Raw genomic sequence first — 22733 nt, forward strand, 5'->3', positions numbered from 1 at the left:
TGTGCATATGTATATATGCTTTAAAAGAATACGTGTCCATATCTGAGTAACAAATCAAATCAATGCTTGGGGAGTTCAAGCGTGATGAGTTACTTATTGACTCCCCTGTGTCCTAATATAGTTTGGTTGCTGTTAATAGTGGGAGTGATGGAGCATTTTCTTTTTATCCCTAAAATATAGCATTCCATGTCTGTATGTTATCTTCCACTTGACGTACATTGGTGTAGTATATCATTTGCTAATTATAGTTTTACATGGGCGAGCAGAAATGGAATGCTAGTTTAAATTCTCGGGTAATATATCAAACTGATTTACTTTAGGTATATTCTCCTTGGATATTTGGATCATACTCTCTTTAAACCATATAGTATTTCTCATGATGCTGGAAAAAAGAGATTTAATGTGAGTATTTTAATATGTCATTAACATGAGTCCTCGTTAGCAGCATTTCTGTGTCAGAGAGCCTAATGCAACAGAACTGGAACAGTGTTCCAATTCTGGCACCTTTGCGTGATCCTTCTAATGGAAAGTCTGTGTTGAAATGACATCCTGCTGTTGTCAAATGTGTTTGGAATTTCATAAATGAATCTGAAAGTCAAATAATCCTATGAAAATTTTGTGATACTTCTAGGACCTGTTATCCTGGTTGTACCAAAGTGCCATGCTGAACTTGAATACTTTTATGCCACTTGTCTTGTCATTAGAGTGCTTAATAGTAAAAATCAGTCAGCAGGGAAAATTTATGTATTTATTTTGTTAAATTTCCTTTTTATTAAATTTTACTTTATTTTATGAAATTAAATTGAAATACTATCAGATTAAAATAAATTAAACACAATGTATAACCCAGCTACAGTTAATCATGTTTGATTCAAATTAATTTGTTTGGGATAGAGTTAAAACATATGGAATAGGAAGCAATAGGATTATTATATATTTATCTTGGTAGGATTGTGCCATGCTTCACCAAAGGTACAGTGAGAAAGGGGTTCTAGTGAGGTTTACTTTTGCATGTGTTCTATTGTTATTGAATGTGTAGTAGTCACTGTCTGTTTAAAAGTGTTGCACATGGCAGTGGCCATAATAAAAAAAGGCTCTGCATCTTCCCATCCTCAACAACAGAGGGATATGTCCCAATGCTTGTAAATAACTTTTAACAGTTTCTTCTTTAAACATCTAGGCTTATAAACTCTGCAGAGAAGAGGTAGAGAATAGCCATACTCCCTTGGTTTGGTTATAGATGAAGGCTTTCTTATGTCTCAGTGTTTGGCAACCTTTCCCTTACAGCACACCGTTTCTTTGGAAACAGAAACTAAACCTTGTCTCTCACCTAATACAAAGAGCTGATTCTGCCCCCATGGTAGCCCCTGCCCCCTTGCAGTCATCCTGTGGTGGTACCCGCTACCTTTTTTTACAATTCAGGAAGTGTCCACAGGCTCAACAGGTTGGAAACCCCAATCAATGCAGTGTTCAAGTTGACTTTTGCTTGAACTGAAGAGATACTGAAATAAATGGGATTCATTTACAAGGACATATTTTTAAGAACTGTGTTAATTTTCTTTTCATTGTATTTATTTTGCTTGCTGTTTTATAGACTTCTGAAGTGTGACTCTTGCATTTTAGAAAAGCTTGTACAATTTGAAGATATTATTGTTTATTTATGAAAAGTATTCAAATGTTGTTCTTCTGTGGTCATAATCAAGGCAACTTACAAAATACAATAAAGTATAATATAATACAATACAATACAATAACATATACAATATTAAAACCAATAACAATAGAATCACATCATACCATAAAAATCAAGCCTATGATAAAATGCACCTTTAAAACCTAAATATTAAAAGCTGTTCAAAATAAATCATCTTTACTTGATGACGGACGAAGAGTAAGGAAGGAACACACCAGGCTTCCATAGGAAGAACATTCCATAGGAAGAGCATTCCAAAGTCTGGGTACTACCACCAAGAAAGCTCTTTCCCAGGTCCCTACCAGATGTACTGAGGGATGGAGAGACAGCCCTCCCTGGATGATCTTAGTAAATGGACAGGTTTTTATAGGAATAGGCCGTCCTTCAAGTAACCTGCCCCAATGCGGTGAAGGGCTTTATAGGTAATAACTAGGACTTTGAATTAGGCTCAGAAACGTACTGGTAGCCAGTGCTGTTGTAGTAATGGGGATTCATGGTCCCTATGCCTGGTTTCTGTCCACAGTCTATATGCCATGTTTTGTACCAGCTGAAGCTTCTGAACTCTGTTTAGAGCACATTACAGTAATCCATATGGGATGTGACTAATGCATGGGTTACATTGGTCAGATCCAACAGTTCCAAGTAGGGATGGAATTGGTATATAAGCCATAGATTGGCAAATGCATTCCTGGCTACCATCGAGGCTCATTATCCAGATTCAGCAATGGTTTCAGGAGCACAACCTCCCCCCACCCTCCAACTATGGATCTAAGCCTTCAAGGGGAATGGAATCCCATTCAGTGCTGCTAAACATTCTATTCTCTGTTTGTTGATGAGAGATTGGAAAAAAAACCCCAGGGCTGATAGTTGAAACCATTCCCTTTTAATACAAAATCCAATGGAAGTGGCCGACCCTTAGATAGGGATATGTCGATCTCAAGGAGCCTGTCCACTGACAGAAATCTGTCTTGACTCACTCCTCCTGCAGCCCCAGATACCACCTGAAATTATGTTCCTTGGTGCTCCCTTGTCCCCCAGGAACAATTCATCCCCTCCCCAACCCAAGTGGGCTGACAAGGATTGGCCAAATTTATTACTCGGAGAAGGTTGATAGAATAGTTGAGAATTGAAAGGAGGAGAAAAAGCAAACGTTATGTGTGGGGAAATTGGGGAAGTTTTCCCTGCTGCAATGAAGAGAGTCTTGTGGCACTTCAAACACTAATGAATTTATTGTGAGTCAGAGCTTACTTCCTCAGATGCATTAAGTAATGTTCCATGATGAAGTGAGTTTTGCTTCATGAAAGCTTTTCTCACAATAAATTTATTTAAGGCCCCACAAGACTCTTTGTTGTTTTGGTAGCAGATGACTAAAAAGGCTATCCCTTGGGAGTTTGTAGTAGCATCGTTTTCAGGGAGGGGGGATTTCCCAGTCATCTTACTTCCCCCAAATCATTGCAAGGATTACGAACGTATAAAATATACCTATTAATATCCAGAGCAGTTGATGAGATACTTGAGACCCTGCCCTCCATGCTTTTATATACTCTGTGAACTTTTTAATAAATATATACAACAGGATTTTTGGTGGCTTTTGGTGAGAAATTGGGAGCCATAAAAAGCACATTATTCAGTATGAACAAAAAGCATTTTGAGTTAATAAAAGCAACATTTCCAGTACTGTGGACACATGGTGCATTTATATAATACACCCACATATCACTGCTGATACTCAGCAAATTCAAAGCAAAGCTATACATTAAGATTATTGTAAGGGTGTATAGTCTGCAACATTCCTGTTCAAATTTGTTACAATTTTAAATGTGTATCTCTGTGTGTGTGTGTTCTATAGCAACCAAAATGTTTCCGGTAAGTAGCCTTCCATTTTTTGTTTTGTCCTTTTCTAAATAAAGGATAACAAAGCTTTAGATTTTCACAGGAAGTACCTCAAACTCTTCATTCTGTGAATTCTGTGAGAAGACAGTAACATATGAAAGAAGTTAAATGTTTGGAATTGTTTATTTTCCTACACTGTTAGTCAGCAGTGCCAGTATAGGAGTTTCCTTGTGGCTTTTAGTGGAAAATGTTAAAGGCTCAGTCATTTTTTACGTTTGAACTGAATTAGTCACACAACTGGCGTGGATATCCTGACTGTGAAGGCTGCCCAAAAGCTGCTTTCCCCTCCTCCCCCGCTACAGGAAGTTGCATCCAGAGCAGTAGCTCTGTGCTTTGGTAAGTGTAACATGTGAGCATTACTAGGCATTTCATCCTGCGGGTCTGCAGTCTGTGCTATTTAGACTATTGCTTTGTTGGAATACTGCTGCGGGTGTGATTTTGTGTTGTGTTAATTTGTTTTGTAATGACCTTTTAAGGCACTATGCTTTTTAAAAACTGTTTGCAGCAACATTTGCTGCCCCAAAATTCCATTTTATGACGACAGTTGGATAAACAGAGCATTTAACCTGAAGAACTGTCAGATTGGCATAGAAACAGACCTTCGAATAAAGAAGTTGGCTGAAAGATGATGCGTGGAACCTGATTTATCCCTCCCCCTCATTTTTTTAAAAAAAACCTTCGGCTGAATGAAGGCTGTAATGGGAAGGCTATTCACACAGTGATCAAAAGAAGTGCTCGAGTGATGAACTACTTCTGCAGAAAAAAGTCTAAAGCAATAATTCAAGCTCTTGTGCTTTGCTATTTTGCTGAAGCTGTTCCTGGCGTTTATTTCTTGTATGTGTGTTCTGCGTTGAAGCAGCTAGAGCAACAGCCTGATGATGGAAAACAAATGAGCTGAAATGGGTTTGTGACTTGATGGAGTGAAGCATTGTGTTGGGGAATCTGAACTGAACAAGCAATATTATTATTTGAGTTTCATTGTCCTTTGTCTGACTCATCACATGTAAATGTACTGCAGCTTAGCTCTACGTTGCAGGGATTTTTACATGGAGAAGAAGTGTCAACCTTGGAGCTCTAGTGCTGAATAGCTGCTAAGAAATAGATGGCATTTTGTGTGGAGGATTTCTGATGTTAGGAAACGAGATAGTTGCTGGCTTCAGAATTATTATGACTTGGAATGTTTAGGACAGTCATGTATGCTTTTTTTGGAAGAAATTCTGCTACTGTTAACTGGAGAGTGACCTTGCAGGAGTGGGGAGAGCTGTGATAATCTCTGCCAGAGCAATTGTTTCTTGTTTCAGTTCTATGCAGAATGGTGTCATCCACAACAATTATTTTACTGTTCAGATATCTGTGTAGAAATTAAACAAAAGCAAATTGGTTATAAAGGTACAGAATTTCTGTACATATACTGTTTTATCTTCTGAAATATTGATGGAATAGAGGTTTTTTTAGTAGATTGAAAACTATGAAGCAATAGAAGAATTTCTATTTTGTAGAATATTTTTGGAGAGCATTAGCTGAACATCTCAGGTTGCTGAATTTGACAAATAACATAATCATATGTTACATTCAAAGATTTAAAACAGAGTAGTAGTATTTTCAAATTATGTTCAAGAAGGAAGGAACTTTCTCTGCTGCCTTGTCTGTGCTTGGTGCAAGGCTGTTAAAAATCTAGGTGTTTTTACCTTCCAACGGATCGAATGAGTCGAGTGTGTATTGTTGTTTTGGAGGAGGTAGAGGATGAATCTCCCACATATATTTCCAAGCTGCCTCAAGAAAGGATATCTCTACTTCCTTCACCTTCAGGAAATGTCTTGGTAAGAGGGTCTTATTAAATGTGTCCAATTCATAATTATGATACAAAACTTCATTGAGATGTCACAAAATTATATCAATATGCAAAACTGTAGTTGCTCTTTAGTTTAAATGGTAAACATAATATTCCATTTTTGTGTCTAACTTTCGTCATAATGAAAGATAAACTTTGAAGGTAGCTGCTTTTTTTGGCTTCAAATGAAAAATGTAAAAGTATTTTTTGGCAGGAAGCTTTTATTATTATTGCGAAATGTCTTTCAGTGCAGTAGTTTCTATCTTTTCCCATTTAAACTGACGCCTGCAGTAATCAGCTGTTTTGATCATTCATGAGGTATCTGTATATTGGAACCCCATTCTTAAAATATAGGGACCATAGGTCATGTGATAAATGCAAGATTGCTACTTCAGTAGCATTTTGTAACAGTTCCAGAGTCTGAAATACTTTTTGCTCCATTTAATCTGGTTTTAATAATCAAATAGCTTGAGACAGTGATACAACTGTCAAACAGGAAAGGTTCATGGTGATGATTAGCAGTTGGCAGATATTTTTGGAATGGACATATTTATCAGATCATCTAGATACATTGTGCTTCCGTATTGTCTGTCACGTTTTTAAAAATGTGCAAGGGGCATTCATTGTTCAGTGAAACAGAGAAGTGATTAGATTTTAAAAATAAAATACATTGGAAATGTTTGACACTTCATGGTATATAACATTTATCTTTTGACATCCTTTTTATCAGATATTGGTAATTAGCACTGTGCTTATATATGTTACGTAGACAACATTTTAAAAGCATATTTGGACAGATCTTCTAAACAGTATTATGACATGAAATCTTTTGATTACATGTAGTTTAACAGTAGTTTGTAATAATAATAGCAAAGTAGATGCTACTTTTAAATTAAAATACTTCCTCTGTTTATTTCAGCCACCACTTGTTCAAGCTATATTTAATGGGGACCCTGATGAAGTTCGTGCACTAATTTTTAAAAAAGAAGATGTCAACTTTCAGGTAAAAAGACTTATTCCCAGATGCAATATTGACTTGTCCTGTCTTTACATTTGAGAATCTTTACAGAAATTTTGTAACATTAGTTATATTTCATATATCAACAATCTTGCTATTTTTTTCTCTATTAGGTTTCTTCTATATTTTTATGAAGGTGTCCAGATTTTGCATGCGTTTTAAACATTTCAAGCAATTGCTTTGACTTTAATCACTAACTTTAACGTTGACTTCTCCACTCCATACCAGGAACCAAGTTTTCCTGTTGGTGAAAAAGGAAGGAAAATTCCCTGTGTCCATCACTACAGATCATAGTTAGAAAAGTCACATGGGATGAGAGCAGTAGTAAGCAGAAGAATTAGGTGAGATTGAGTAAAAGGGGCGGAAGGATCTCATCCAGTTTTTCCACCCAATGTTGACCCCTTCTTAGACTGATCATCCATTTTGGCATTTCAGCTCTCCTGTCCACCTTTGCCCCTTACAAAGAGGGAGAGAGAGAAAATGAAATATCAAAGGCTTTGAGTATTAGCATACTAGAAAACTGAATCACATTTCCTGAAGTGTTCTGATGAAGCTTATACCCCAACAATTTTATTGGTCTCTAAGGTGCTACTGGACTGGAATATAGTTGAATTGTTCTGGTTTGTCATCATGTTCCTAATTCTGAACCTACCTCCCCCCCCCCCGCGCAGATTGAACCCCCCCCCAAAAAGAATGGGCCAGTTACACAGATGATATGTTTTTCTACAAACTTGGGGGGACCCTCTGCTTTGCAGGAAAACTTCAATAAAATATTTGGGTGCTGTGTGGTTTCCGGGCTGAAAGCCTTCGACAATACATTCAATAAAATATGTTTTTAGGAAGAGACTGAAGTCTTATAACACTATGCTGTGAGATCTCAGCTGCCATAACAAGATGGGAGGAGCAGCTACCTGCTGCCGAATGAGCCAGGTGGATGGACGCAACAGTGCTGCAAGTGGGCAGGGAGAAATTGGAGCTGTTGCAGCCACAAATACCAGGCAGGGGGAGGTAGCTCCAGTGTAGACAGGTGAGGTGGCCAGCTGAGTAAGGGGGGAAGATGGCATTCCCTCACTTTTCATGTTCTAAAACTGCATTAGGACATCACACTTCATCCTAGTTATGTAAAAATGTTCACAAAACTAGTTAAGCCAAAATGTTCACATTTGTGTACATCTTTCCATCAAAGAATCATAGTTGAAAATCTGGTTACAGATGATGTGCGAATACAGGAGATACATGGGTTTACTGCAGCTAGTTCTCTCCTGCCCCTGGATCTTAAATCTGAACTAATAACAAAATGGCAAGCAATGATTTGCCAAGGAATGATAAGTAAATAATTAACTTCTACTGTGTGAAGTAAAGGGAGGAGCCAAAGAGTGGAGACTGGGATCCTTCCAGGCTTCTCCAAGTAAAGTCAAGCTACATGACACTAGAAACTTTGGCCGTCCAATGAAATCACTTGCACTGTTTTACTTACATCTGCTTATGAGGAAAAGGTAGTATTTAATGCAAAGCGTAGTTCACTGGCAAAACTCTTTTCTTAAGTTTAAGGAATGCATCAGAATGGCCAGATGGTGTGTGTGCTTGCACAAAGGTGTCAAAGATACACTTTGAACTGCAGAGTGCAGTTCAAGGAATGCAGTATTTAAAGAAAGTCTTTGTACTTTTTCTGCTTGAAACTTTGAGTCATTATTGAGCTTGACTAGAATTAGTCATGAGTTGCATTTTTGAATTGAATTTGAATTAAGTCATTTTTACTCATTTTGTAGCAACAGATCCATTCATTGCATCCTGAATAATTTTTGAAATGTTGGGTGTTGGCTGTTTAAAAAGGCATCATGAAAATCAAATTACTTAGCTCCAACACCAAAACTCCTCATTAGAATCTCAAATTGGCCCTTTAAAATAAGTATATTTCTAATATCCAATATTTCTGGTGTATACAATTATGTGGAATAGTTATAGTATTATTCTATATCTGCAACATAAGAGTTAGCCATGCCTTCCAAAAAAAAAAGAGGGCTCATTTTCAATAAAGTATGTAGTAGAGGATTGTCCTAAACTCTTTCTCATAAAAAGATGACAGGAGAATGTAGATCAAACCACCTCATCTTCCTGTCCCCCCCCCCCCGAGATTCTCTTTTAAGATTAAAAAATCTTACTTATGTGCCAACTTTGTCAAAGCCATCATTATCTGTGCCAGTAAACATAGAATTTTGGAAAGTATTTTTATGGTTTCAGATGGCTATTAGCAACACTTTTGTTTTTGCATAGTTGCCCTACCATTTTTTAGGCTCCATTCTGCTGTGGGAAACAAAATGGTGGGCACAGCTGTGGAAAAGTCAAAGTGTTGCTAATAGCCATCCGCAACCATTAAAATTATTTTTTGAAAATCATCCTATGTATTGTCGAAGATTTTCACAGCCGGATTCAACTAGTTCTGGTGGGTTTTCCGGGCTGTGTGGCCGTGGTCTGGTGGATCTTGTTCCTAATGTTTTGCCTGCATCTGTGGCTGGCATCTTCAGAGGTGTATCGCAGAGGGAAATCAGTGTGTAACAGACTTCCCTCTGTGATGTGCCTCTGAAGATGCCAGCCACAGATGCAGGCAAAACGTTAGGAACAAGATCCACCAGACCACGGCCATACAGCCTGGAGAACCCACTAGAATCAACATGCTATGTTTATCAATGCAGACAATAATGGTTTTGACAAACCTGGTGCATAAGTAAGATTCTTCTAACTTAAAATAGAATCTGCTCTCCTTTACAATGTGATTGTACGCTGCTGCGACTTCCACCATAGCATGCACAATCACATTGTCATCTTTTCCTGAGAAAAGGTATAGTTGTCTTCATATATGTTCTATATATGTATTCTACGACCATATATGTTCTACGACAGCAGCAGCAGAGTGGGAAAGTTACCATATTTACCCAAATGAATATTACTGTTGATGCACACAGTTTTTACTGTTCTCCTGGAGGTGGAGGACATCTTGGCAGATAGCCTTCTTTTGCATGAAACCAGTAGTTTATTACTCTGCATTGTATAAACTCTGATAAAAACTCTATTAATAAACAACCTGTATGAAAGAGACCTTTTAAAAAATAGCCACTGCAATACTACTGCTGATTCCAACACAATCTTTAATTTTCATTTTATTTCTAATTGTGAAGTTGCCAGTAAATTATATAGTAATATTTCTTTTCATTTAGTAACGTGAGTTTGCTTTATTATATGTGATATATTTGGAGTACTTTGCAATAGCAAAGTGGAAATTAAGATATTTATTTGGAAAACTTCTATGCTACTTCTCCGGGGAACTTGTCTGAGGTGGTCACCCCATTTCCTTTTACATCCTGAAATTCTTGCTTTAACATTCTGCTGTGTCTGTAATTTCAGCATTTATCAGGTAAATTGTAGCAGATCCCTCCAAGTATTTACATTAATATTATACAAGCCGAATTCAAATTTTTCATAAGATGACTCTTCACAGAAAGTTTATGTTTTAATGGCAATTGTAGTATACTAATGAGCCCCTCGGGGGAGGGCGGTATATAAGTGGAATAAACAAACAAACAAACAAACAAACAAATAAATAAAAAATAATGTGCTCAAAGCAATGTTTGCGTGCAAGGGGGGTACACTTGCTTCCTTCACCGTGTTCCAAAAAAAAAAAAAAAGTACATAAACAGAAAAACCTTGAATTTACTACTAGGCACTTGTCCATTTTTCCTGATTTGATTGAAATGTATGGTCTTGTTGTAAATGTTGGCTACAGTAGTTTCCATGATGTAAAATTAAATACAAAAGAACCAGATGATGGGAAAATAGCAAGTGTTCCCAATCTGTTTAAAACGATTGTCACATATAAATTACCATGTTTTAAATGATGGAGAAAGTACAAAGAAACTCAAAACTGTAGGTAGTCTACAAATAGCTGTTTAGCTCATGAACAGCTGATCCTAGTTCTGTTCTTGTGAAACTCGTTTTGGTTTCGTGTTCTTTGGAACCGGGTCCACCGCAGTACATCTGGTCCACTTTAATACATCAGTTTGCCCAACTGATCCATGTGTTCTACTTGTGAAACTCCTGTTGGTTTCATGTTCTTTGGAACTGGGCCCATTGCAGTGTATTTGATAGGACAACCAGGACACAGAATAATTCAAATGTGTGTTGTTATGGGATGTAATTGGAACATGGAGTACAGTACATGAGCTCAGGTCTTTGAAAACATATGCATTTAATTCAATTACTGTCGTTTTGGTGTAAATGCAGTGCAGTCATGCTCCTATTAAAAATGTTAATGTATGAAGTTGAGCAGTGCTCACTGCTGATTTGTATACAACAGCTTAAGCGCAACCCAATACAAATGTACCATCTATATAGGTTTACTACAGCACAGAACAGAAGTTAATTAACTGAAATTGTTTTGTTCTCAATTTTTTAAAAAAGAATTAATTTTATTTAAAAGGATTTCTGAGAGTCCTTTTTTTGCAACTGGAACACACAAGCACAGTTGTCATAGGGAAGAAAGAATTTCCTGTTGTGTGCTGGTAGGAATGCTTCAGTCTGTGGCATCCATAAATGTCATTTCTTATTAATCAAAAGTTGCTGTTTCTAGCTGTGTTCCTTCAGAGTTCTGCATTTGCCCTTCTCACCACCCACAACATTCTAATACAGAATCTGAAATTGCTTTAACTTGGACCAGCCAATTAGCATTCAAAATGTCACCTGCGGAGTATATTCACAGCACAATATGGTTGAGTGCTACTGCAGCAAGCATAATGAAACATGAAAGAGTCTATAAACATGTAATGAACATTTATCAGTCAAGGGCAGTGGACATTCATTTTTTGTTGTTGTACAAGTTGTCTTGACCTCTATACCTATTCCTCATAATCTTTCCAATATGGTCTTATGTCCTTCATGTGGCATTTAATTTGTTGGATATTATAGTACATTCTGTGTTTGGCTTCTGTAGTGTTCTACTGGTATGTCCAGATTGCAGCTAAATCAGACCAAATATCAAGCAGGAGATACTTCAAGGAAGAGGCATCAGTTTGTACAGCATTCTTATGCTACTTGCACTCATTCTCATTGAAAAAGCTGCTGTTTGAAGTGTGAACTGTCTGTATAACACTGATTGGGTGCATTCACTCACTCCATCTGAGACTTGAAAGTCTGTGTGGACATGCTCCAGTTCTGCAGAACTCTGTGGTATTTTTAGCTCATTTAGGCCCAAACTGAGTATTAGATTGTCTGTGATTAGCTGTTCTAATTTTTAATATTCCTAAAATGCAGCTGAAGGAGAATCTGATTTGAATTGGTTTGGAAGTTCACTGCAAAGGAAGGGTTAAGTCCTCCTGTGACTGACTGAAAACATCCCTGTTGGTTGTGCTTAGTCATGGAAGGAAAAATGTTGATTAGGAGAATGGCATAGAAGGGGAAGGCCTCATTATCACAATTGTCCCCAATCCCTCTGGCTCTGATTTGAATTGTATTCATTGCCAGTCCTAGTGTAGTGGTTAGCGTGGCGGACTAGGGTATGGAAGAGATTCAGGTTCAAATCCACACTTGTAATGAAGCGAGTGACTTTGCGCCAGTCACATACTCAATCTAATCTGCACAAGAAAAAAAAAAAGAGGAGAGAAGACTTCTGTCAGCCATTTTGCATCCCCATTTGGGGCCAGATAGGACAGAAACATGATGAAGGGGCTTTGAGTTAATCTTAAACAGCAATATCCATTTCAGATGGCAACATCTGACAGGAAATGAACTTTGGAAAAACAATGACAGTCTCTGATATGATTGGAAGATCTGTTGTTGAAAGATACAAGCTTTAAAAATCCCACTTGATATTGTTGAACCCTTTTGGCACTTACATTTTGGCCTGTGAAAAGAGACTATTAAATGCAGATTTTTTTTTCTCTCTGTGGTAGATTTTGCTTCTTATTTAACAAGAAATAGTACAGAATCCTGAAAATTTTCATCATTGGAATGCTGCAATGTATGTATCTTACTGACTTCATTCAGTGCTGTTACACTGTCCTCTACTTACAGAAGCTAGGCGTGACGTATTAGGATCTCTTATTAACTTCGATGTCTTGTGCTCCAGTAATTATATTATTTTGCGATTGTTGTTTTTGAAAGATGTGGGTCGGGTAAGAGCTGTAGCCAGCTTTCTTGCATATGTTTTAAAATGATCTTAGTTTTTATCGTTTTATTATATCCTCTTGTTTTCATTTTATTTATAATCCTACCAACCTATGGTTGAAGGGATTGAAAATGAAATAAAATTTGGCTTGATTTGATACTGTTTAATTATTTACTCGGTTCAAAAAATAATTCCAGATTTTAAAAATAATTGATTGGGAGCCCTAGATTCAGCCTTGCAAATGTTTGAGTACCTAAGAAGTGTGCCCTGAGCAAGCCCTTGACTACTGATAGTGAATATCAGTCTTTCATTTAACTGCATTCCTTCGATTGTATATGGTTGCATTTTCTGCAGTGAAAAGGTTATTGAGACAGAGTCTGCATTTTAATCGGTTAAATAAATTACCTTTTCCATTTTTCTCACTACCCTCCCTTAGAACTTTAATGCAGATTGTGGTGCAGTGGGGTTGACCCTGGGTTTTTCTGTGCAGTTATTTCGGCTTGTACTAAGCTACTTGGTTGCCTGTAAGTCTCTCCTCCATGACCAGGCAGGAAATAATGTCAACTTTACTTTGAACTATAACATATTACTGTAGACTACAAATCTGGAGGCTCAGATAACTTCCTTTGTAATTTGAGTAAAAGTTACCAAAAAACTTGTGTCTGCCTGGATTATACCGGTACATGCCACATGTTATAAATTGTGCCATCCCAAGACCTAGTTTCCACAAGCGGAGTGTTTTGGCACACAGACACATGCTGCTCAGAACTGAACATGTTATGCAATTACTATAAAAAAGAGCCACAAAATTACAAGAACAATGAGAATACTCTTTTCATGTGTTACAAAAGCAGCTCTTAATTAAGTCCTTAATCGTTAGAAACTCCATGCCAAAAGAAAGCACCAACAACAAACATAAGATGTGTGTGTTCTCTTGAACACTTATCTGGCAAAAAAGCTCTGGATTTTTGTAACTGCTAATCTACTTGTACAAGGTCACTTTAATCATATTTTAAGTTCACATTATTTCATGTGAACTCATCGTAAAATGATGACAATGAAATGTCATTGTTGTTCTCATGCTACATTGCCAATGAAGTGATCACACTAAAATCTCAGTGGGCCTTAAATAAAGAACTGGGTACATATTGGATAAATTATGTACAGCAAAAGTGTCAGCAACTAATCTCTCACTAACTTCCACAGAAGCAGATTCAGATCAGTAGAATATGGTAAAACAGCTAAAACAGCTGAGCCCTTGGGGGGAGGGCAGTATACAAACATAATAATGATGATGATGATGATGATGATGATGATGATGATGATGATGATGATGATGACGACGATGATGATGATGATGATGATAATTTTTAAAAAAGAGAAAGTAACATGTTTATAGTAATAAAAAGGCCAATGGCCAAAAAACAGAGGAAGTTTTGTTTAAGAGTGAAAAACATTCCAGAAGAGATTTTTAATGGGTATAGTTCAACTTAAGCAACCTGTTAGTTATCCAACCGGTTTCTTTACAGTAACTCTGAAGGTGATATTTCTGTGAACGTAGTTTCAGCCATATGTAAGAGAATGGGCACAATCAATGTGACCTGGCCTATCTCATGCTACCCAGATGGTTCCTCTTGTTTTTAGCAGCAGTGGGACACATTTAAGGGTTTGTACAGTTGCAAAGTTATGATCTTCTAGTGAAGTCAGTGAACTTACAAGGGTGTAATTCTTGTTAGCAATCCACTGTCAGTTTCTTGGAGCTTAAAGATCAACCTTCCTACACAGCTTGGCAGAAAGTCTTCCAAGCTGGGCAAAATGCAATTACTTCAGACTTGCAAGTGAATCATACACATTTGAGAGAGACAGTATACCAGTTTTCTGAATCCTAGGAAAACTGTCACTTGCCATATAGATAACCTTATAGCATCCAGTCCATGTTCACTAAAGTCCTGTGGGCCTGTATGGGTGAAACTAGACTAGGGTAGACTTCTGGCAACCTTGAGCAACAGCTTGTCTTTAGTAAGCAGTTTGTAGGGATTTGCTGGGGAGAAGCAACAGGTGAGTGCTCCATCTTTGCTGTTTTGATATGGTAACTATGCATCTGGCTGCAGCAGTGGCAGCAGAAAGTAGAAAGTGGCTGAAGGGTTATTTGAAAAGAGCTGTATGGTTGCCTCAATTGCCATTAGAAGCAACACAGTTAAAATAAATTAGTGTGGAAAAATACTATACTCTGTCTCACTAAAAGAAAAAAACAGAATTGTAACTTCATTCGCCACATGCTGGACCGTCTGTTTTAGAATGCTTCATTTGGGTCCTAGTGCCTACCTAACAGAACTACAGTGAAAAATCAGGAGGAATTTTGAAGACCTTCCAAGTTCAAATTGTACAGCTTTGATTACTGACACTAAACATATGTAAAATTCACTTTAGATAAGCAAGTAATTCAGTACAAATCTTTACTGATACAGTGGAATGTTGATTGATATTTTAGGGTGTAGCAAAATTTGTGGGATTCAGAAAAGGAAGAAGTCTTTGTCTAGATTACGTTAGTGGTCAGAAAAAGTTGAAGTTAAGAGGAAGTACCTCTGAAAGAAACTTTGCAAGAGCTCTGAAAATCTGTGGTTCGGGAGTTCTTCGTATTACACTTTGGTGCTAGTTCAAGCAGGGCCACAGTTTTGCTTCACAGCCAATGGGTCAGAGCAGAGATGATCCATTTTGTCTATACACTTTGAAGTGACTAACTGTTACTGAAAATAGAGTATAAAATGGTATATGGGAGAAATTTGTAATGCTGTGTGGGTGGTATGAACTATTTGTTATTTTAGCTAGTCCTGTGCTGAAGAGTAGGCACCTCTTATTATGGAGCAAAATCTGTCTACTGAATGTTATTGGATACTGGCTCTTGCCAACTTTGTCTTCTGTGCTCAAGAGATGGTGGAGAAGGTCCCTTCATAACCCAGTAGGCTACTAAGACTGCAATCCTAAGAAAAACCTTTCTGGAATTAACCCCCCTTCAGAATAAAGTGGGACTTGCTTCCAAGTAGCCAGCTTAAGATTGGTCTCCATCCAAAATGAAAAATCACAATGTGGCCACCTTAGTTCTTAGTGTTTACTCGGTAGAATTTCACCCTATTTTTTCTCCAGAGAGCTCAGGGCTGCATATGTTTTTTTAATGGCTCTCTTTATCCTTGTAACAACCCTTGGAGGTAAGTTGGCTTTAGGCTATGAGAGGGTGAGTGGCCCAGGTTTATCAGAGAATTGAAAGAAGATACCATAACAAGTCCTGTGTTATTTAAGTCATTGTTAACAGTTGCTTGGACCTAAGGGTTTTATTTTATTTCTGCTAGAGGTGGCATAAAACACTATGAAGTCTTATGTTTGAATTTTAATTCATTATGAAGCTTGACATTCTAGATTCTATTTCAGCAACAGATCTCTCAACAATGTATTTCTTTTTCATTGTTTTGTGTTAAATATTAACTTTTTTTCTGATGTGTTATAAAATGGATCTTAAAGGGGTTTTTGGTTGGGGAGGGCATAATCTGCCTTAAGTGATCTTAAAAAGAATGGGTGCTGTGTGGTTTCCGGGCTGTATGGCCGTGTTCTAGCAGCATTCTCTCCTGACGTTTCACCTGCGTCTGTGGCTGGCATCTTCAGAGGATCTGATGTTGGGAAAGCAAGTGGAGTATATATCTGTTGGAGTGTCCAGGGTGGGTGGGGAAACCTTGTCTGTGAGTAACAAAGGCGGCAACCAGGTCAATAGTTGAGGGCATCTGAATAGAAGTATGAGTAACAATGAAGACTATAGCCTGGGAGTAACCCTGTAGATAGCAAGGTCACTGGTGGGAGCATCTGAATAGAAGTATCCTGGCCTTTGTTTCTTTTGTCTATGGTCATCCTGTTGTTTTGTGTGTAGCTGGATGACCATGAAGTATCTACAGGGTTACTCCCAGGCTATAGCTCCCAGGCTTCATTGTTACTCATACTGTGCCTATTCAGATGCCCCCTCAACTATTGACCTGGCTGTTACTTCACAGACAAGAGTTTCCACCAACTGACACTCCAACAGATATACTACTCCACTTGTACCTTTCTACAACCAACATCGTAGATCCTCTGAAGATGCTGCAGCCAAACATGACGCGATCAGGCTTAGAAACGCCAGGAGAATGTTGCTAGAACACGCCATACAGCTTCCGTGAATACTCACACAGCACCCAAGTGATTCCGGCCGTGAAAGCCTTTGACAATACCTTAAAAAGAATGATTGTAATTATTACTTGTGATATTTAGCATTGTTTTACTTGTCTTTCTAAATCAGGGGTAGGGAACCTGCGGCTCTCCAGATGTTCAGGAACTGCAATTCCCATCAGCCTCTGTCAGCATGGCCAATTGGCCATGCTGGTAGGGGCTGATGGGAATTGTAGTTCCTGAACATCTGGAGAGCCGCAGGTTCCCTACCCCTGTTCTAAATATAAAATACGGGAACTAGAAGAGTGCTTTATACCTTAATAAGTATCTTGTAGAAAGAAGGAAATTGTATACTTACTGAGACTCTTTGTTGCAGGATAATGAAAAGAGGACTCCTTTACATGCTGCTGCTTATCTGGGAGATGCAGAAATTATTGAGCTACTTATTTTATCTGGTATGTTTCTTCTTGAGAAGGGGAGGAAACATGCATAGAAACAGCATTTTATTAATTTTAGCAGCATGTTTTCCTAACTTAAAACATTGATTTCATTTACATATTTTTGGTTAAAGATAAAACTGATTTTTTGCAGTCAGTATTGTTTGAGATATAAGTATCAGTAACATTACTGAACTTGTTGCATAGTTTATCTTAGTGTCATGGGTACAGCCATCATTAAGTGGATTTTCCTCCCAACTTAATTGGCTCTTCCTCGAACAGAAGAGCCACTTAAGTTGGAGGAAGACTGGAGGAGAACAGACTTGAATCTAAGATGGAGTATAAATATTTTAAGAAACAAATCAATGAAAAAAACTTTGCTCAGTGGAGTAGTAGAATTGGGTAGGATCCACCCCACTGAGAAGTTATTCAGTTTGCTCCTATGATAGAAAATAGGGTACATGCCAGCTTTTCAGTAAGCATATTTTCATTGTAGCAAGAAACAGGAAAGAAGTTCCGGCAAGTGTTCGGGCAAGTGACTCAACAGAATTACTGTTGATTTTTTTTCAGGAGGAACCAGCCACATGAGCAGGGTTTCAAGTAGGGTCATTATGGAAAACATTTTTTTGTTTCTTGTGATTGCTAATGAGATTGAGAGGGTGACAGTGAATGAGTTATTTAAACTGAAGATATAGGAACACTAGATTACACAGAAATTATATATGCATTTTGAAATATTTTAGGATAGATAGAAACTTATTAAATTATTATTGGTAGAATGCGTCAATATTCTAGGCTCATGTTTGTCTTTGCAATTGGGGGCTAATATGAGCAATATTCACTGTCTCCTCTCCTTTCTTATTTTACCCCAGAATCCCAGGAATCCAGTCTCAGGATGAAAAAATAACATGGGAGAACTGAATAATTTATTATTCTTCCTTTAAAATTCCTGTCCCTGTTTTTGTTTTGTTTTTTAATTAGATTGCAGAGGGTCATTGATTACTCTTTGCCATTTGGTTGTTAGCTTGTGTAGCCTGATTAGGCATATACTTTTGAAAAAGAATCTGTAGGAAATTGTTAGTTTGGCTTTTCAATCTTTCTTTTTCTTTGCAGGAGCTAGAGCTAATGCCAAAGACAGCAAATGGTTAACTCCTTTACACAGAGCTGTGGCATCTTGTAGTGAGGTATGTCTTTTTAAAATTTTGTTTTCACTGTTTTATATGTTTGCCATCTGTAATAAAACACGTCTATTAAGATCCATGTATTTCTTAGACCTTCAGTGTTGTGTGCTGCATGGCATTGTCACAGAACTGCTGTAACCCCAAGATACAACCTTGGTATTTTCCTTGCCACCACCTCAGGGTCAGACTACCCTTGAACATATACTGTATGTCTGTATGTATGAGAGAAAGAGATATGGCAAGAATCCCCATCTCCCTTCTCCTGCTTGCAGGATAGTGCGAGCTTTCTGGCTCACGAGGAGGATATTCCAGGAACTCTTCCTAAGCATCAGGTTTTAGGAAGGTTTTTATTCTGGCACCTAAAGCGAAGTAAGGTAGTCAGAGACTGGGTGAACTGCTGCTGTGTCCAGGGGGGAGGGAAATCCATCCTGGACACAGGCATTAGCTGAGCTTTTGATAGGCAAATGAGGCTAATAGCAGGGAATCACTGAATGAAAATTTCCTTATCCCACTAGGGATGAAAATTAGTATTTTTTTTGGTCCAGATAAATGGAAACAAAAAAATTGGTATTTGCAATTTCCTGGGTTCCTAATACTGGTATGATGTTTGGAACTTGGAGGAAGGGGGTGTTTCTGATATTTTTCAGCTCCATTATCTCCTGTGAGGAACCTTTTTGGGGGGGCTTGGTTATTTTTAAAGGTATTGACATTAAAATTGCAGGGAAGATGCTAGTGTCTGCCCTTTGAATAATCCCCAAATTCCAAGCCAGTTGAGGACCATTGGGTCCTGTGCAGCTGGCTCATGACAGGTCCAATCTTTTGGCCCCTTGAACAAGGTCCCCTCAGCCATACCCCATTGTTTCCCAAGAATACCAAAAAAAATGTCAAACCTGAGAATCTTCTCCATAGGAAGGCTATCACAAGTGCCTCCTAAGCCCAGCCTATGTAAAACCTGAGAGTTTCAACATATGTAAAACCTGAGAATCTCAACCTGTGTAAAACTTCATCTCAACCTATGTAAAATGTAAGGTTCTCCTGGCTGGTGAAGGCCATCTTGTTTGGGTTATTCTCCACCATCAATCAAGGAGGCAGGAAATATACTTTGGTCGCTTCCTGTAGGCTGGTCATAGCTATCTTGCCCCAGTATCTTCCTGCCTTGTCAGGGAGTACAGCAAATTCAACAGGCTTTTTGCTTATTGATAGGCTTCATGTTCTTTGGATCCCCAAAACTCCTTTCTGTGTCTGTGAGAGTTTGTAGTCTTTTTTTCCTTGTAACTCTATGTCTGTGGTCCCTGCCCTCCTTATGTTTCCCTCTTCCTGCCAAAAAAGCCTTCCCTTCAGCTGTTGTATGCTATGCCCATTTTCCTCACAAGGAGGGATTCTGCCTGCCATGAGAACAACATGGAGGGCAGTGACCAGGCCTGCCAGTCAAGCCTCCCGCTCTCCCCCATGCAGCCGTGTGGCTGAGAGGGAAGTGCGCACTGGCTGATCCCAGGGCAGCCATGGGGCTAGTCAGCAGGCCTCTTCACTCATCGCCTTCCTGCAAGAGGTCGGCAAGACGCCGACCAGCCCCTGTACAGGGTGCCAGGGAGCGCCAGCTGAGAGCCGTGGTCCCAGAGCAGCCATGGGCTAGCCAGCAGGCCTTGCTCCTCTCCAGTACGCAGGGTCGACGGCTTCAACCAGCCCCTGCACAGGGTGCCAGGGAGCGCCTAAGGGCGGAGAGCCGTGGCTGCAGCCAATGGGAGAGGGGAGGCATCAAGAGGACGGCAGGTCATCTTGCCGCCTTGATCCCGTTTCCACTGCCGGTGTTCCAACACTGCAGCCGGTGGATGCCTCTGTGGCAGAGGCCTCCAATCTAGCTGGATTCTCCAGGCAAGAGGGAGAGAGGAGGGGGAGGGAAAGCAACATGGCATATGCCATTCCTTCGGAGTGGATCACCTTCTCCCATCACCGGCTGGTAGCCTTAATGTGTTCCTCCATCAGGAAGGAGGTCTCTAAGCATCTGCAGCCATCCCTCCCTCCTCCTAACAGGCAAAGGCTCCTCATCTAGATCCAGATCCCCCCCATTCCCCTCTCGTAAGAGGAGGGATAGGGGATCACTGGCTGGCTCCTGTGTATAACTCAGAGGGCAGGAGACACCCTCACAACACAAGAAGGGATTGGTAATCTGTTTCTCCTGTTCAGGAAGGACATTCCAGATATCAGTGTCGCAGGTTTCAGAAACCTCACGCTCAGTTCCCAACAAAAAAAGGTCCAAACTGTCAAATGGGCTGATTCTGACCCAAAGCCAGTTGCTAAAACGCAGGAGGCCCAACCTGTCAGTGCAGCTAACGTATTACAGGTCTCGACGGCTCAGGAAGGAATCAGTAAGATTTATGGAGCTCTGTGACAGGGCTGAAGCGACTGGATAAACCCCCCTAAATAAAGGCTACAGAAGATCAGAGTGTACTCAGGCTGCAAAAAAAGTTAAGGTCAGAGGGATCAGTAGGCCCAGCCTTGAGGGCACCACATAGCTCCCACAACATACAAGGACTTCCATGGAAATTGGACGAGGGAGTCTATGGAGGTATTTAGATTCCAGTTCTATTGGGAATGCTATAGCTTCACAAGCTAAATCTATGAATGAAATCTCTGGAAATTAGGAAGGCTTCAGTTAAGACTAGGCCCAAATCTCCTGCAGTGCAGTGGAGACCGAACAGGGACACCTAGAGGAGAATGCAGAAGTGAACTGAGTATCATTCTGCCAGTCTGTAATGCTGAAGGCAGCCTTAGCTTCCAAAAAAGTGATACAGAGTGTCTATGAGGAGAAGGTGCGCTGCTGTTTGGGAAGCTAGAAACCAGTCCAGTAAATCCTTTTGGCCTGACTCTGGTGCCAGCAACAAGGCATGGCTATGTGGGCATTCCAATAGGCAGGCGTCTCCTGTCTTTTTGTCACCAGTGGACAGATACCCAGTGGGTCCGGAACATAGTTTCTTCCGGTTACTCCTTAGAGTTCCGTTTGTTGCCACAAGACAGGTTCCTCCCTTCACCAAGCAGCTTCACTCCGGAAAAATGGGATAGGCTTAAGTGGGCAATCTCTCTCTTTCCTTAGTCAGGGCCATAGTGTCTGTGCTGTTGGACCAAGTGGGAAGGGAGGTATACTCCCACTTATCCACAGCCCCCAAGAAAAACGGGGTTGTCCCCAGTGAAATCACCAATTTGGTGCACTCAAACATTTTAACTGGATTTTGGACAAGTTATTTATTTCAAATATTTATATGCCACATTCTTAAAAAATACATTCAGACTTTGTCTGGAATCTTTCACAAAGTAAGCAAGAGAGAATTGCTACCTGGCAGCCATTCATTTATAGAATAAAGAACTGATTTTTAAAAGTAATAATCATTACTTCTCAATTCTAAAAGGAATGTCAGTTCTCCTTGAGTCAGCGCTAGTTAACTAACAAGCATTACAGCATGAGGCATCGCTTCAGTAACTCCACCTACATGCTGTAGAGTGGCTCATAAAGGCTGGGCTTGAGACCAACTTGCAGAGTAATCTAGGATGACATCTAGTGACAGAGTTTCTGGTGATTAGCTTTCCCCTGCACCAGTGAACAAACGCTTTTCCAGGAAGATCTGTGAATCCTGGTGGTGGACTTGGACAACATGAGGTTGTGGCTACGTTAACGCCTTCAGTCACGCTTGTTTGAATAGCCTCTTTCTTTTCTCCTACTGTTCTTGTTCTGCTAAGAACCATGTGGTCAAACTGGAACCAGATGCCACTAGATGTCACAGGTGACCCTTGGGATAACCAATCTGAAACCATCGAAAAGGATTAAGAGCAGTGTCTCTGATAATCCTTTGAATCGCTAAAACTTTGGGAAGGCCTAGTAGGGCTTCATCAAGATGACCCTCGCTTCTCTGTCACCATCGTATTCCTCGTGTGGGTGACAAGTTGTCCTCGTGATTCCAGTGGTGACATCGAGTATTCCATCAGATCCCAGTGGGATACAAAACAACAAGCCTAAATCCACTATCCTTATTAACAAAAATAGTTATTTTAGAAGTTTGGGACCACACCAACAAACAATGCGCGGGAGGTGGTTCTGCCTCTTAACTTTTGCTCCAACCCCTACTCCATCCCAGGGAACGCTTATGGCAATTCACCTGGATGCTGCGTTGGTCCCTTGGGAGAGCCTTTTCATACCTGCCAAAGAAGATATCAGAGAATGTGAGTCCCTGTTTATTAACAACATGGTTCCCCCCCCTAGGGCAGGTGAGGCTACATGTCTTCTGTGGTCCAAGTAGTTCCAGTGCATTAGGGCATGCGCGCCATTGAGGCACACACAAG

At 39.5% G+C, this 22733-nt stretch overlaps 1 protein-coding gene across 2 annotated transcripts in view; it reads left to right on the forward strand.

Annotated features, from left to right (window-relative positions):
* The window catches only part of ANKRD28 (ankyrin repeat domain 28), a 98880-nt gene that overhangs the window by 39415 nt on the left and 36732 nt on the right, over nt 1-22733 (forward strand). Inside the window, exons 1-4 of one of the 2 annotated variants that reach the window (XM_048511772.1) lie at nt 3992-5406; nt 6337-6420; nt 17160-17238; nt 18334-18404. In XM_048511772.1, the coding sequence (XP_048367729.1) occupies nt 5290-5406; nt 6337-6420; nt 17160-17238; nt 18334-18404 (351 nt within the window). In that variant the 5' untranslated portion in view covers nt 3992-5289. Of the gene's footprint in view, nt 1-3991; nt 5407-6336; nt 6421-17159; nt 17239-18333; nt 18405-22733 lie in introns of those variants that run through there. The other variant, XM_048511773.1, reaches the window with a different exon arrangement.

Source organism: Sphaerodactylus townsendi, linkage group LG11, assembly GCF_021028975.2.
Source record: "Sphaerodactylus townsendi isolate TG3544 linkage group LG11, MPM_Stown_v2.3, whole genome shotgun sequence".
Taxonomy (NCBI): domain Eukaryota; kingdom Metazoa; phylum Chordata; class Lepidosauria; order Squamata; family Sphaerodactylidae; genus Sphaerodactylus; species Sphaerodactylus townsendi.